This window comes from Littorina saxatilis, linkage group LG15 (genome assembly GCF_037325665.1).
Source record: "Littorina saxatilis isolate snail1 linkage group LG15, US_GU_Lsax_2.0, whole genome shotgun sequence".
Lineage (NCBI taxonomy): Eukaryota > Metazoa > Mollusca > Gastropoda > Littorinimorpha > Littorinidae > Littorina > Littorina saxatilis.
The window spans coordinates 47,322,303-47,339,683 of record NC_090259.1 but is presented as its reverse complement, the minus strand read 5'-3'; the positions used below and the strand labels follow the sequence as shown (position 1 = coordinate 47,339,683).

General features: G+C 40.8%; 2 protein-coding genes across 2 annotated transcripts in view; both read left to right on the top strand.

Annotated features, from left to right (window-relative positions):
* Nucleotides 1-17,381, top strand: part of LOC138949527 (DNA (cytosine-5)-methyltransferase 1-like) — a 350,084-nt gene that overhangs the window by 257,732 nt on the left and 74,971 nt on the right. The window lies entirely within an intron of this gene.
* LOC138948347 (multiple epidermal growth factor-like domains protein 10) overlaps nt 1-17,381 on the top strand; it is a gene marked incomplete at its 5' end in the record, with an annotated part of 269,682 nt that overhangs the window by 215,343 nt on the left and 36,958 nt on the right. The window contains 2 exon segments of the mRNA XM_070319878.1: nt 344-424; nt 1,687-1,821. Of these exon segments, the coding sequence (XP_070175979.1) occupies nt 344-424; nt 1,687-1,821 (216 nt within the window).

Sequence of the window (17,381 nt, the reverse complement as noted above, 5' to 3'; positions counted from 1 at the left end):
GAAAACTACAATACTGATGTTCATAAAACTTAACATACAAGTTGTAAGCTATGTTTAAAAAAAATCGATGGTCTTATAGGTAAATACTAAATACATCTGTGTTTCAGAATATGATCTGGGACATGAGTGTGCCACCACGTCAGATTGTAATACATCTGTGTTTCAAAATATGACATGGGACATAAGTGTGCCACCACGTCAGATTGTAATACATCTGTGTTTCAGAATATGACCTGGGACATGAGTGTGCCACCACGTCAGATTGTAATACATCTGTGTTTCAAAATATGACATGGGACATAAGTGTGCCACCACGTCAGATTGTAATACATCTGTGTTTCAGAATATGACCTGGGACATGAGTGTGCCACCACTTCAGATTGTATTTCAACTGCAGTGTGCGACTCCAGAAGCCACACATGTCGTGAGTCTCACTCACCACTTGCTGTACTGGGAGAGAGGGAGAAAGAATTCAATTGAATTGAACTTTATTGTACAATGATTAAGATTTAAGGCTATGCCTTTTCTTACAATCTGTCCTTTGGAGAGAGAGAGAGAGAGAGAGAGAGAGAGAGAGAGAGAGAGAGAGAGAGAGAGAGAGAGAGAGAGAGAGAGAGAGAGAGAGAGAGAGAGCCCTCAGTATCAACGAGCTACCCGTTCCCCCACAACATCCCCTGAACAACTCCTCCGCGTAACAAAGAACAAGAATATAACCTTTTGGGAAAGATCTGTTCTCTATCAGATTCCAACCGGGCGGAAAACATTCCAAATTAAATCTTTAATTTACGTATTTTTTCCCTTTAAAACATTAACGTAAATCGTGTCGTAAATCCTACACATAACTGCCTGAGACCCTTTATCAACTTCTTTCCGAATGTGACCTGCTGCCCTGTTTGTACAGTAGCCCCCCCCCCCCCCCCCAATTGCTTTTCATTCTAGTTATAGTTATCATTAAAGCAGCTAGACGGCACTTTGTAGGCCTGACTCACAGTGGAAGGATGGTCTTGTACCACTCCTGGGCAGATCGATGTAGGCCTGACTCACAGTGGAAGGATGGTCTTGTACCACTCCTGGGCAGATCGATGTAGGCCTGACTCACAGTGGAAGGATGGTCTTGTACCACTCCTGGGCAGATCGATGTAGGCCTGACTCACAGTGGAAGGATGGTCTTGTACCACTCCTGGACAGATCGATGTAGGCCTGACTCACAGTGGAAGGATGGTCTTGTCCCACGCCTGGACAGATCGATGTAGGCCTGACTCACAGTGGAAGGATGGTCTTGTCCCACGCCTGGACAGATCGATGGAAACTTGCAAGGAAAACCTGTCTATAACGACTATTCAAGACACCGTCAAAAAAATTGTCGTTATTGACAGGTGGTCGCTATTGAAAAAAGGGAATGCATTGGAGGGGACGGGGTTGTTATATGGGCAGGTGGTATTTGCCGAGATGTTGTTGCCCGGATACGTTCCACTATACCTGTAATTATTGTTTATTTGTCAATCTGTTACCTTCAATTATTGCTTGTTTGTCAATCTGTTACCTGCAATTATTGTTTGTTTGTTTGTCAATCTGTTACCTGTAATCATTGCTTGTTTGTCAATCTGTTACCTATACTTATTGATTATTGTTTGTTTGTTAAAGTGTTACCTATAATTATCGTTCGTTTGTCAATGTGATGGACAGAAGCCAAGAAGGATGCGTCTTGCCTGGGCAGCACGACTCAGTGTCTGTCGGGTGCGACCTGCTTGCCTCAAGGGGGTGGGATGACGTGTCAATGTACGGTCCATCCCAATGTCAATCAGGGGTCAGTTGATTGCGGTAAGTGCGTTATAGGGGCGAGATGCATGCCTCACAGGGTGGTGTGTCTCTGTGCGTTCAGTGCTTTATAGGGGTGAGTTGCATGCCTCAGAAAGATCACAGGGTGGTGTGTCACTGTGCGTTCAGTGCGTTATAGGGGTGAGTTGCATGCCTCAGAAAGATCACAGGGTGGTGTGTCACTGTGCGTTCAGTGCTTTATAGGGGTGAGTTGCATGCCTCAGAAAGATCACAGGGTGGTGTGTCACTGTGCGTTCAGTGCGTTATAGGGGTGAGTTGCATGCCTCAGAAAGATCACAGGGTGGTGTGTCACTGTGCGTTCAGTGCTTTATAGGGGTGAGTTGCATGCCTCAGAAAGATCACAGGGTGGCGTGTCACTGTGCGTTCAGTGCGTTATAGGGGCGAGATGCATGCCTCACAGGGTGGTGTGTCTCTGTGCGTTCAGTGCTTTATAGGGGTGAGTTGCATGCCTCAGAAAGATCACAGGGTGGTGTGTCACTGTGCCTTAAGTAGCATCCGACAGCGATTGACCCCGAAAATCGAATTCGCTGACATGTTGCTAATATTTTGTCTGCAATAATTTCAGAATATGCTGAAACAAGTGTGACACAAATTAGATAAATCAATTGGACAGACTTTCTGTTACAGAGGTTTAAAAAATATGACATGACAGGATTCAAATAAACGAGTGTTGTGTTGTTGAATAGGGTTTCTGCCCGATCAGTTACAACCACACGACATATTTTGGAGGTTATATTAATTCCTGGTTTACGCCAGTGGTAATTATGAGTTTAGATTTGAATTATTGTAACGTGCCTTTCCAATATGGCTGGAAAAAGCGTTATTACGTGACGTTTTCGTAAACTAAAATAAGATCAATTTCTAAATTCGCATGAAGATATTTCCTAGAGCACCCAACGGATTTCAACCAAAAACTGACACAATGCCGAGGGGGATCCCTTCAATCACATTAAAAAAAAACAATTGATCGTGACATTTCTGCACAGATCTGCAAAACGTACCATTACCCCCATGTTGAAAAATGACATCAGATGAGGTAAATGTAATTGTACTCTGAAATGTGTGCATGTTGAGAGATATGTAAGCACTGTTTTAAAGTGTTTATCATCTGCCATATCCGAAAATAGAGATAATCGTATCTTCAGAAGATTTTTTGTTAAATCTAGTGACATCATTTGCATTAGGACGTAACCGTCTGTGCGCCAGTAAAGTGGGCAAAATTAGTTTATTATATTTTTCAGGGGTATAGCCTAGGTGTCAAACAGCAGTGTTTTGGTCAGAAACATACGTGTATTTGAAGATCTACCTTTCTCTTGCACACAAATGGGTTTCTTAGATTTGAGCGATATTAGGGTCCGACGTCACAGGTCCCTGACCACGCCTACCCTCTAAAATGGCGTTTTTTGACGGCATGATTCACATTCAACAGTCCAAACAGAGACTTAAACTGAACGATATTTTACATGTTTTACATCAGTGCCCGTATGCTTATGGGGGAAGTTCGCGAAAACTCCCGAAGTTTTGAGTGACATCGGAAGAACTTGCCTCACTTTCGTATGCATGGGCCGGAAGAAGGGCTTACTTCGAAGAAAAACGAGAAAGTAATTGATGGTAGTTTGCGACAACTTCCAACGTTTTGAGCGACATCGGAAGTACATCCTCAATTGTGCATGCATAGGACGGAAAAAGAAAAAGAGCAAGCGAGGAAGTAAGTGAGGGTAAATGTACTACAGCCAGATCCAGGAGTAAACACGCTACTTCCAAAGTTTCTCAGTGCAAAATGGCAGAGCTTTTCTTCGTTTTTATATTTAGTCAAGTTTTGACTAAATATTTTAACATCGAGGGGGAATCGAAACGAGGGTCGTGGTGTATGTGCGTGTGTCTGTGTGTGTGTCTGTGTGTCTGTGTGTGTGTGTAGAGCGATTCAGACTAAACTACTGGACCGATCTTTATGAAATTTGACATGAGAGTTTCTGAGTATGAAATCCCCATACGTTTTTTCCATTTTTTTGATAAATGTCTTTGATGACGTCATATCCGGCTTTTCGTGAAAGTTGAGACGGCACTGTCACGCTCTCATTTTTCAACCAAATTGGTTGAAATTTTGGTCAAGTAATCTTCGACAAAGCCCGGACTTCGGTATTGCATTTCAGCTTGGTGGCTTAAAAATTAATTAATGACTTTGGTCATTAAAAATCTGAAAATTGTAAAAAAAATTAAAAATTTATAAAACGATCCAAATTTACGTTCATCTTATTCTCCATCATTGTCTGATTCCAAAAACATATAAATATGTTATATTTGGATTAAAAACAAGCTCTGGAAATTAAATATATAAAAATTATTATCAAAATTAAATTGTCGAAATCAATTTAAAAACACTTTCATCTTATTCCTTGTCGGTTCCTCATTCCAAAAACATATAGATATGATATGTTTGGATTAAAAACACGCTCAGAAAGTTAAAACAAAGAGAGGTACAGAAAAGCGTGCTATCCTTCTTAGAGCAACTACTACCCCGCTCTTGTCAATTTCACTGCCTTTGCCATGAGCGGTGGACTGACGATGCTACGAGTATACGGTCTTGCTGAAAAATGGCATTGCGTTCAGTTTCATTCTGTGAGTTCGACAGCTACTTGACTAAATGTTGTATTTTCGCCTTACGCGACTTGTTTTTATATCAAACCGATCTAACACAAATGCAAGTCACAAAGAGAGAAAATAGAAAGAAAAGTCGTATCTTGTGCGTGCATCTCGTGTAAATTTCCCTGAATACAAACCTGAGTTGCCAGCTTTGACTTTTTTCGTTCTGGGTCACTGGCCACCACTCTTTCATCCCCGCTTATAGGAGGGGGTGTTTCTATGTAAATGGCCGTCTTTGTGTGTGAGTGTGTTTGTGTGAGAGTGTGCGTGTGTGTGTGTGTGTGTGTGTGTGTGTGTGTGTGTGTGTGTGCGTCTGTTCATTCATTCGTTTGTTTGCATGCACACGCGCACATGTGTGTGTGTGTGTGTGGGGGGGGGTTGAGTTTGTGTGTGTGTGTGTGTGTGTGTGTGTTTGTATGTGTGTGTGCGTACGTGTGCGTGTGTGTGAAAGTGTTTGCATGTATTTGTGCAAGTGCCTGCCTGCCTGTGTGTGCGTGCGTGCGTGCGTGCGTGCGTGCGTGCGTGCGTGCGTGCGTGTATAATTGTGCGTTTGTTTGTGTGCGCGTGCGTGTGTGTGTGGGTGTGTTCGACGGTGTGTGTGTGTGTGTGTGTGTGTACCCCCCCCCCCCCACACACACACTATTATGAGCTGATTATTGCCGTCTCGATATTTTATTTATTTTCTTACGTTTTATGTTGTTTATTGTGATTCACCACACCCGAGTTTCTCGTAATTGAGATAATAAAGTGGTCTATGTCCATGCCTATGTCTAACACACATGCACACACGCGCGTAGGATAAGCAAATCCAATCTTGACTTTCAACCTTACATAAACATACATCCTGTTCACAATTAACGAGGACAGACATAATTTACAAACACCTAAGTACAACAATTTATCTTTTGTAAAAATGTTGACACACATTTTCCCAATTAATATGAAAGTTTCTGAACTTATCTTCTTTTCACTACACCTTATATCTTGATTCCCCCAAAACGTGAGTTCTGCCTTTTTAGATTTACCAGTAACCCAAAACTTTCGCTCTAACCAACCTATTTTGTCTACACAATCATTAAAACAAAAGACGTTTAACATAACCGACTTCGCTGCCACATAAACAAAAAATGTTTTATTCTCCCCAACATTCTGGTCAACAAAATCATTATTACAGACAGTCATTCAATTTCAAGACAATCATCACAGCTTTGAACAGACCATTTCGTTCAACTAGTCAAAAAAAAAACAACTATAGTAAAAGCTACAATCAATCAATAGTCAAAAAAAAAACAACTATAGTAAAAGCTACAATCAATCAATATGAGGCTTATATCGCGCGTACTCCGTGGGTACAGTTCTAAGCGCAGGGATTTTTTGAAAAAATTTTTATTTTATTTTTATTTTATTTATATCGCGCACACAGGGATTTATTTATGCCGTGTGAGATGGATTTTTTTTTTTACACAATACATCACGGATTCACATCGGCCAGCAGATTGCAGCCATTTCGGCGCATATCCTACTTTTCACGGCCTATTATTCCAAGTCACACGGGTATTTTGGTGGACATTTTTATCTATGCCTATACAGTTTTGCCAGGAGAGACCCTTTTGTCAATCGTGGGATCTTTAACGTGCACACCCCAATCGATGGGTTAAAACCAGAACCATCTAACTGGATTTCCACCATTTTGAGAAATGGCCACTTGAAGATTTCAACCCCTTATAAAAAATAGTAAACACAGGATTGTAGCCCTCATATTTTACACACTTGACTTAGAGGAAACACTGGTCATGCACACTAGTAATCAATTTAATTGAACAACTTTTTCATATGCAAAAAAGGTATAATTTTTTCTGCTTGGTTTAAGCGTGTTTATTCAAATTCTCATACACACGTTTCAAACAATAACAACGTTGAGAACGTTAACAAGCAGATTGCTTATGGACACGTTCTTGAACTTATAATCAATACACATTCAGATAGCAAAACTTGTTCTGTTTAAATTTGTTCTGCTTCCAGAAAACACTCCTGCTCTTTTCTCAGTTCTGGAGCTAGAAAAGCCCAGTGCACCATAGCTGCTTCTGACTTCCACACAGACCCCACTGTGGCCTGTGCTACAGCAGTCAGAAGCAGCCTCCTCACACATAGCATGTTCTGCTTCCAAGCAAAGCTTATACTGTACATTAGTTCAAATCGTTTTTGAGTCACTTGAGAAAAAGTGACTCTATGTAATCGGTCAGTGTTAGTCTGTCCGGCCGGCCGGCCGGCCGTCCGGCCGGCCGTCCGTAGACACCACCTTAACGTTGGACTTTTCTCGGAAACTATCAAAGCGATCGGGCTCATATTTTGTTTAGTCGTGACCTCCAATGACCTCTACACTTTAACGATGGTTTCGTTGACCTTTGACCTTTTTCAAGGTCACAGGTCAGCGTCAAAGGAAAAATTAGACATTTTATATCTTTGACAAAGTTCATCGGATGTGATTGAAACTTTGTAGGATTATTCTTTACATCAAAGTATTTACATCTGTAGCCTTTTACGAACGTTATCAGAAAAACAAGGGAGATAACTAGCCTTTTCTGTTCGGCAACACACAACTTAACGTTGGGCTTTTCTCGGAAACTATAAAAGTGACCGGGCTCAAATTTTATGTGAACGTGACTCATTGTGTTGTGAATAGCAATTTCTTCCTGTCCATCTGATGCCTCATATAATATTCAGAACTGCGAAAGTGACTCGATCGAGCGTTTGCTCTTCTTGTTCAAAGGTGATTACCGTCATAAACAAACAAATGTCAAGTTACTTGCAAAAATATCATCAAGGACTCATGTATTCATTCATTGTGTGGCCTAATGAACGCAACACGCATAAATAAAAATTAAATTGCCGGTACTTTTCATAGCGAAAAAAAAACACATAACAAAAAACAACACACACACAAAACTCTCTCTGAAATCATTATACTTTTTTTTTATTGTGTTTTTCAAGAAATCCCAACGGTAATCTTATGTTGTATCAGCTCATATCGTTTTGCGTTACGCACAAAACTACACACCCAATAGAAATTCGTGAATCCGAAGGACAGTCTCCTGAAATGCATGGTGCTTCTTACTTGCCTGGACGGCCTGATGATTCATCTCCTTTCAAACAGCGTCTGCAAAAGACATGGATACTATGAATGTTATCTCCTTTGAACAGGCAATTACTACATGTACTTCTAATTATTAACCGATAATAAAAAAAGGTAATTGCCTCCGTATTATCGCTTCTGCGTTAAAACTTTGGATAGTTTTCGTGTTTCTATTCACACAAACAAATGAAACATTAGTACTTGATTACACTCTGACCACTCATGCTCATCAGTTTGACATTGTGATAACCTCTGAATAACAAAATATATTAGAGTCAATTAAACTGACAAAATCCATCAACCAAATCATTCATCTATCCATCTTTACAAGCATACACAAATACTGTAAACACTCACTTACATTTTTTTAATTTTTTAACAAACACTAAAGAGCTGCATGGATACACTACAACATTAAGGCATGAGCACATGCACTGACACACCGTCACACACAAACACACACTGACACAAACAAACACACACGCGCGCAAGAACATTCACGCTGAAACAAACACATTTACCTGCCTGTGTTTTACAATTAGGAAAACAAAACACAAAAAGCTAGGAATCAGTTTGCAGATACAGGATTTAGACTGAATCAGAAGGTTAATCCCCTATATATTTAAAAAAGGAATCTGAATTTCAGCTTTTATGGTCTGTTCAAATGGGGAAAAACATAATACTTGAAGATACTCACTTGAATCTGTGTCCTGACTCGAGCAACAGCCAAATTGACTGTGCAGCAGATGTAAAAATGGCAGAGAGCTGTTCTCTGTTCCAGTGTTTTCAGAAAGTGGACCATCCTTTTGTCAGTTTAGGACACCCCCCCACCCCACCCCACCCCACCCCCTTGCACCCACTTTACCACCAACCCCCCTCGCCGGCCCCAACCCCCTTATTACCACCCTCCTCCCTCAATATCAAGGGACTGCATCTTTTCCAATTCATTCTTCATTCACTCTTTATCACAGGAAAGTTAATTGTGTTTCAACCCTGTACATCCGGAGTCAGGAATTCGGATACTGACACTTGACAGGTGTCACTGACCTGTTTTAGTTCCCACAGTCTATCAAATTCCTTTTTCTGTCGACAGCAGACTCTACTACTGCTAGTTACACTATTCTGTGTGCTGGAGGAAATCCTACACCACACAGAAAGGGTCAAGACCAGATACCACTACCGCTAATGTGCGCTTATCTGGCTGCGCTGTGAACAGGAAAAATGACTGTGACACAGCAAGCAGAAGAGGTCAGGTGACGATGGCTGCATCTGGCTCGCAGTGAAACACTCCCCTTTCCCCACAGGCCTCAGTAGCAGAACAGACTAAACTGAACTTAGCACGTTCTGCTTCCAACCTGGATGGAGTTAGAGGGTTCTGCTTCCAAGATGAGCAGGAGAAATGCTTGGAGCCAGAACAAATTATGACTTATAAATACGCAATTATGCAAGATTTTCAAGAATCCTTTACAGAAAGTGAGAATCATGTTACCATAAGTCAAATAACTATAAAGTTGCAAAACAGGTTATTTTGAGGTAATTGGTTCTGGTTTTAGCCCATCGCAATGTAGTGTACACGAAAGGACCTCGGTTTTTCGTCTTATCCGAAAGACTAGCATTTGAACCCACCACCTAGGTTAGGAAAGAGGGGAGAAAATTGCTAACGCCCTGACCCAGGGTCGGAACTCGCAACCTCTCGCTTCCGAGCGCAAGTGCGTTACCACTCGGCCACCCAGTCCACATCGCATCTTAAAGGTCCTTACCCATCTAAAAAAACAAAACTCCTACGCATACTACAATTGCATGACATTCCGGTTTTAAAGGCAACGCATTGGGAAATGAGCTCAGACACAATATCGAAGACGTGAAATGCGTCAATCTAGCAACTGTCGTAACTTGGCTACAATGAGACGGTCGGCTACCTTGCACCATAGACACGAACTGTGACATTCTTGTTTAATTTAGGTGAAAAGTTTGAAACAGAGGGGCTCAAAACCGACAGTACGATCATTTACTAACCGAAAAAAACGTGCTCGAGTCATTCGGCGAAGGTGGTGAGCTTTCAAACTACCACGACTGAATAACTGATAACACATCTTTGCATCGTGCAATTTCCAGACGAGTAGCATAGTGCAGTGGTTACGAATTCGGAATTTCGATCCGACGCTCTGGGTTCAAGTGCCGCTGGGAGCTAAATATTGTTGTCATTATTTTTGGCTCACGAAATGTAGCCTATGCGTTCGTAACTGTGTCTGTCTGTGCGTGCATGTGTGTGTGTGTGCGTCGCGTGTGTATGTCTGTGGTAGAAACTTTAACATTTCGTCATTTGAAGACGTCACATTATGGCGTAAGAGGGTTAGACGTCACGCGAAGGAATTACTGAAAGTCTCGGTCATTGTTATTTTGAGTGGGCCGAGACTAGTTGGCAGTCGTGTCGTAGGTATTGTTGACACTCTCTCTCTCTCTCTCTCTCTCTCTCTCTCTCTCTCTCTCTCTCTCTCTCTCTCTCTCTCTCTCTCTCTCTCTCTCTGTCTCTCTCTCTCTGTCTCTCTCTCTCTCTCTCTCTCTCTCTCTCTCTCTCTCTCTCTCTCTCTCTCTCTCTCTCAACCCTCGGGTCGCTCCACCGTGTCCACTGTATCCTTGGACCGGACAGTGTCTGATACTGGGTCGCCGCCCACCTCCCCGAAGCAGGAAACAGTTTACAATGTTATTCTGCCAGAGAAAGACTATGTGCCCCATACACCGACATTGCGTCTCCCCCCGTCATGTAAGACATTACTGATAGGAGACTCACACCTGAAACACATAGACAGGAGACGGCTAGACAGATCAGGCCAAACACAGATTAGAACATTTAGAGGAGTAAACATAGCACAGCTAACACAGATTATTTGTACAGGAGCTATCTTCCCACAAGTAGGGAAACTTCTCCTAAATGTTGGCACTAATGACTATGGGGCTCAAGATATTGACATTGTACAGGAGTACAAAAAGCTGTTAGAAGCCATTGCCACCCATTTCCCCACAGCCACAACGTTTGTCGCAGCCATCCCACCGCAGAGTCACCACAAAAGGAATGAAAAAAATCTCCAAGATAAACAGTGAACTGGCAAACATTTGTGGTGAGAACGTATCCTTTCTGTCTCTGAAGTCCGTTTGGAAAAGGGACCAACAAGGGAAGATAAACCCTGGCCTTCTTGTGGACAAAGTCCATTATTCCGCGAGAGGACTGTCATTGTTGCTGCGAGAAGCAAAAGCGGTGCTTTATGAAGCAAGCACTGACACTAAAAAGGAACACGCATCCTATGCCAACGTGACCAAACAGAACACAAGAACGTCGCCATCTGAACAAGGCCTGCAGCAACCATCACAAGTCGCCCCTTCTAACAAGGCAGACGAGCGACAGCACAGCGACCAGGACCAGCGCAACTAGAAGCCTGCTGCTCGTCCGGCCCCGTGGCAGACTCTGCATACCCAGGAGCGGATGCAGCAGGCACCACAGCGACACCCGTCAACCGGACAGCCGCCACTCCCCATGTGGTTGCAACATCAAGCAATGTGTGAGGAACCTGTGAGTCACACTCAGCCCATGCCCCCATCACCACATATGCCTTTCTCATCAATGTATAATCCCTACTATCCTCCATTCCCTTACCCACCTCCCATGTACTATGCACCTGGCTACCCTGCTCCTCACAGACAATATGGAGCGCCCTGGGTCACCCCACCGTCACACTTCACAGCTCCCTGGGCAAGTCGCCCTCAAGTTGCTTGACACCTGCATTGATCAGTTAACGAGAGTGTAGTAGAAGTGTGTGTGTGTGTGTGTGTGTGCGTGCGTGTGCGTGTGTGTGTGCGCGCGCACCTGCTTGAGCGTGAAAGAAATAAGTGAGAGAGAGAGAGAGAGAGGAGGAGGAAAGGAAAAGAGCAAAAACCAATCAAAAACTGTTCCTTTTCTTGTGACCGGACTTTAAAACACGTGCTGGTGCACTGTGACTGTTCCCTTCCCAGATGATTTGTTTTCTGATCTTCAAACATATACATCTTCAGAATTGCGTCGACGTTTACCGCGGTTTAACTGTGTTTTGCGGTGTCAAACGTACTCGTGTGTTTAATGAGAACATTAATTGATTCACCAGAACATTTTGTGTTTTATCAGAACATTGTGTGTTTCATCAGAACATTGAGCTCGCTAAAGTGAGTTTGGCTGTTGTATAAGACACTGTCTTACACTTTCTTAGTTGACCTGGATTGCTGTACAACGGACCTTAATTGTTGCCTCCAGTGTGTGAAACCGGTTACGGCCACGCAATCTTCGATTCAGTGTTTGAGGCATAATCGTGCCCCCTCCGCCTCCCTTCCTATTATATAAAGTGAAGACCAGGCGGCTGCGCTTGTGTTTACTGCATTGTCTTCGTTTTTTTACAAAGGCCCTTGTCCAAGGTTTGGGGATTCACTGATTGTATCCTCCCTTTAATTTTTTAATTTTTGGTTAAGTTTTTTCCCTTTATTAATTTTGTTCTTATATATCGGAGTAATTGTTTGTGTGTGCGCGTGTATGTGAGTCATTAGGGCTGCGCAACTGTCTCACTTTCTCTTCTTTGTTTGTTTGTTTGTTCAATCTTCTTCCCATTTTATGCTTGAATTTTTGCATATTTTGTTGTTGCTGTTAAATTGTTCTAATATTACACTTTTATTTAATGTCAACGGCGGATTCTTCTCTCCGTATCGGGCATTTGAACATTTACCATTTAGTCAACAAAGTGCCTGATGTTTGTGTATTTTTGAACAAACAACCACAGCTCGTACATCTTTTTGGTGTTTGCGAAACACGTCTAGATTCGCGTGTTTCGGACATCCTGATTGATATTCCAAATTACTCTGTTTTACGACGCGATAGTGCACAAACTGACCAAACAGGTATTGCTCTGTATGTCCATCGGTCTATTGCTGGCATTGTGAAGCGAAGGGCCGATCTTGAAGATGAAAATGTGGAATGTTTGTGGGTGGAGTTGAAAAGTGGTAAATCCTCGCCTTTGTTAATATGTTATAATATATATCGGAATCCTGCTGAAACAACAAGTTGGAATGATGATTTTGTTTCAATGATGGACAGAGCAAAACGTCGGGATGAAAATGTACTATTGCTTGGTGATTTTAACATTAATTTACAGAGACCCCAAACAACTTGGGGCTCAACCACTGCTCTATTTGGTCTTCACCAGCTAGTTAAAAACCCTACCAGAAAAACCAATAATTCATCTACCCTTATTGAGCACATTTACTGATGATAAGACCACTGTTTCAAATGTACAAGTAGTACACTCCACTTTCAGTGATCATTATTCTGTTTTTTGCTCGATTGTTCTGAGATTGCCCAAATCACAGCATAAAGGTCATACAACTATCGAGTACAGAAGTTTTAAATACTTTGACGAGTCTGCCTTTTTCTGTGATCTTAATCGAGCGCCATTTCAAAGCGTATTTAATTGCAGTAACGCAGATGATGCTTGCAATCTTTTCCATGAGATTTTGTGTTCCATTATTGATAAACACGCTCCCCTACGTCAGCATAGGGTGAAACATCCCCACCTGCCCCCTTGGTTGACATCGGACATTATTGAGGCAATGGCGTTGCGTGATTTCTTTAAAGAACATAACATGAAAAGCGAGTACAAATTACAAAGGAATGAAGTTTTGAAAACGGTAAGGCAAGCAAAAGCAGATTATTTTAATAAATTGCTTTCTGATAAGAGAGATACTTCTACAATTTGGCGAGCAATGAATGAAGTTCTTGATAAATCTCGAAAGAGATCAACCAATTCTCCGTCACAAATAACTCCAGAAGATTTTAATCAACACTTTATTTCGCTCGCAGAGAAACTGAAAGCCTGTCTCACGCAGAATGAGTCCCTAGATAAATTAAAAACATTTTGTGGACGAAAGTTGACTCAAAACGTTTTCTATTCCACCCATTACTGTCCACGAGGTTGGAAAACTGATAGAACAGATGGCGAATAAAAAGTCAATGGGTCCCGATAAGATTCCTGTCCGGTTGCTCAAACTTGCTTTACCATACATAATTGATTCACTGACTTATGTCTACAACCTTGGCATACAACAAAACGTGTTCCCCTCTATTTTAAAATGTGCCAAGGTAGTGCCACTCCCAAAAAGCAAGGATCTTACGGACCCTAACAACTTTCGACCAATTTCCCTCTTACCTGTTTTATCTAAACCTTTGGAGAAGCATATTCAGAAATATTTACTGGAATATATGGAACGAATTAATTTGTTTCATCCATTTCAGTTTGGATTTCGCTCCAAGCATTCATGCCACACTGCTCTCAGCTCTTTATGTGAAACTTGGTTATCAGCTATTAATGAGTCCGAAGTAACAGGAGCGTTATTCCTGGACTTTAAAAAAGCCTTTGACCTTGTAGACCACTCCTTATTATTAAAGAAATTACAATGCTACTTAAAAGATGACTCTGCTTGTGCCTTCTTCGAATCATATCTTTGAAAACGGACACAATATGTATTCATCAACTGTAAAACTTCGTCGAATGATTTTGTCAAAAGTGGTGTGCCTCAAGGGTCTGTATTAGGACCTATATTATTCTGTATTTATATAAATGATTTACCTCTACATGTGTCAGATGAGAAAGTAAGATGTGAGTTCTTTGCGGATGATTCATCAATCCACACCAGTCAGAAGTCTTTGGTAGCCGTCAACCAATCTCTTCAAACAAGTATAGATGAGATAACAGAATGGTGCACCACTAATGCAATGGTTATTCACCCTGTTAAGACGAAAAGTATGGTGATCACAACTAGACAAAAACACCAATTAAAACCCTTACAGCTTCAACTGTCATTTGATTCAACTCAAGTGCAACAAGTTAAAGAGCATAAATTATTAGGGGTTACCGTTGATCAAGAATTGAAATGGCAAACTCACTTGAGTAAAATTTGCAAATTAGTATCTAAAAATGTGTACTTATTGTCTAAATTAAGACATTATGCCGATGTGGAAGCACTCAAGTTGTTTTATTACGCCCACATAATGCCCCATATCAACTTTGCTTCAACACTTTGGGATAACTGCAGTGATGTTCATCTCAAACGACTCAATTCTCTTCATCGCCGTGCTGCAAAACTAATTCTGCATGAGTCAAATAAGCCAACAGATGATAAATTAAAGCTCCTTAATTTCCTTCCCTTGAAAGATCAGTTGACGCTAAACAAGGCTGTCTTTATGTACAAAGTAATTAACAATAATGTTCCTGGATATTTACAATTACATTTCAGACATGTCACAAAAAGATATGGGTCCCAGAACCTGATTCCCCCCATCCCTCGTCTAGACTTGTATAAGTCAAGTTTAGCCTTCTCAGGAGCGTCTCTATGGAATTCCATACCCCTTCCCCTCCGAAATGCCTCCTCTGTGAAAACGTTTAGGCGCCAGTTTCATTCCCGCTTAATGGGTAAATAGAACACTTTTCATGTCTGATATTTTAGTGCTTTTTACATTTAGTCAAGCTATGTTTGTATTTTGATTTGTTCTTTATGTGTATGTATTGATAATGATATACATGCAAATGATTGGGACAATTCCTTCCCACATTTTTATTCTCCCTTTTGTTATTAGTTGTTTTGGATGTTTTGGATGCATTATTGCAACTATGCTGCAATTTCCACACTATATTGTTTTTCCCATTTTTGAGTGTGTATACAAAACCATAACCTTTTTCCTTATTACTATTTACATTATGTACGTCTGTAAGAAACAATAACCTTGTCAATTTTACTATCTATATTCTGTGCGTCTGTATTAAGTGTTTGTATAAGGGACAGGTTGTAAGATTAGGCTTTGCCTAAAACCTCTATCCTTTGGTAATAAAGTTCAGTTTCAGTTTCTCTCTCTCTCTCTCTCTCTCTCTCTCTCTCTCTCTCTCTCTCTCTCTCTCTCTCTCTCTCTCTCTCTCTCTCTCTCTCTCTCTCTCTCTCTCTTTGGGCTTTCCAAAAAGGTACGGAAATAGAAAAACTGCACTTATTCGCCATGAAACGATTCCTACATGTAGACATGAGAACACCAAACGACCTTGTGTATGGTGAATTGGGAAGATTCCCAATATATCTAAACTCATATGTAAAGTGCATTACATATTGGCTAAAATTAACAAAAATGGACAATTCTAAGATTCCATGTAAAGCATACAAAGTTCTCTATAATTTAGATTGTAATGGCAAAATTACATGGGCGACGGACGTTCGAAAGTGTTTGTTTTCTCATGGGTTTGCAGATGTATGGTACAACCAAGGGGTGGACAGTATTGGTGGATTTTTGAAATGTTTTAGACAACGATTGATAGATTGCAGATGGCAAGACTGGAACGACCATATGCAAAGCAGTGATCGATTTTCTACATACAGGGAAGGAAAAGATTAATCACTGTGACATGATTTATGTACACATGTATTACTGTTTGATGTGTACAAATTTGGGTCATTTATGAAACACAATGTTTTACTATGATTATGTTGTATATGGGCGCATACCCTTCAGAAGGGGCTCTGGCCTAAAACTGAATAAACTTTCGTATTCGTATTCGTATTCGTATTCGTATTCTCTCTCTGTCTCTCTTTCAACTTCAGGCCCTTCAAGCGTTATTATTCTGATTTGTTTCGTTTTGGTTTCATTTTCCATTGCTCATTTTTCTTTTTGATTTATCTCCCTTTCCCCATTCTTTTGCGCTTGGAGGACATCATCTTCTCTGATAAGTCGTTTTGATATTTGTATTGTTGTTTTCATTTTTTTTTAAACCTGTTGAAGACCATTAGGTCGAAACGTTGTTCATTGTCATTTGTTTGTATATTTCGTTGCGAGTCCAGAATATTAGGTATTATGTACTCTTAGTCGTGTCCCTGTAAGTTGGCTACATGCAGACAGACAGATCCAGATCTAGTGTCTCGCTTTCTTGCACAGTGTCACCTATGCTTACTGTGTGTGTGTGTGTGTGTGTGTGTGTGTGTGTGTGTGTGTGTGTGTGTGTGTGTGTGTGTGTGTGTGTGTGTGTGTATGTGTGACGGAGTGATTGAGTTTGTGTTACTGTTTGTCTATTTCTTACGTGAGCCTTGAAGGCTTCGCCTCTTGTTTTTTATTAACCTTTTTCTTTATAGACCTTAATTGCATTCAGACTGCAACAACCGGTTATTGCCTCTGTGTTAATTGTTTTTAAATGCGTAAATAAACTGTCCTATGCTTTACAAAAAAATCCAATCTTGACTTTCAACTGCACATAACCATGCATCTCCATCGTAAAAAAAAAATTAACGAGGGAAAACAAATTAAAACACAGATGAACAGTATTGTCTTTTCTAAACTTCCTGACAGACATTTCCCCAATAAATAAGGAACAAGTCACTAAACTTAGTAATTTACGGTCTACTGAATAATGTTCTTCCTTTTAAGATTTACCAGTAACCCAAATTTTCCCTATAACCAATCTATGTTTGTCCAACAGTTTTACCGATATAAAATTATTAAACACAAGTTCAACATACAGTAATGGTACTTATTGTGAGAACAAAATTGGTTTTTTTGTTGGTGTTTTTTTGTACCCAAAAATTATGTTCATTTGGAAATGCGTTAAGGATAAATTTATTTGTAAATACAATATGATTATTGAAAATTACCTTAAAGGAAGTTTTTTGGGCGTGTTTGAAAATTCACAAAGATTTAAGGCAATAATAAGTTATGTGAATT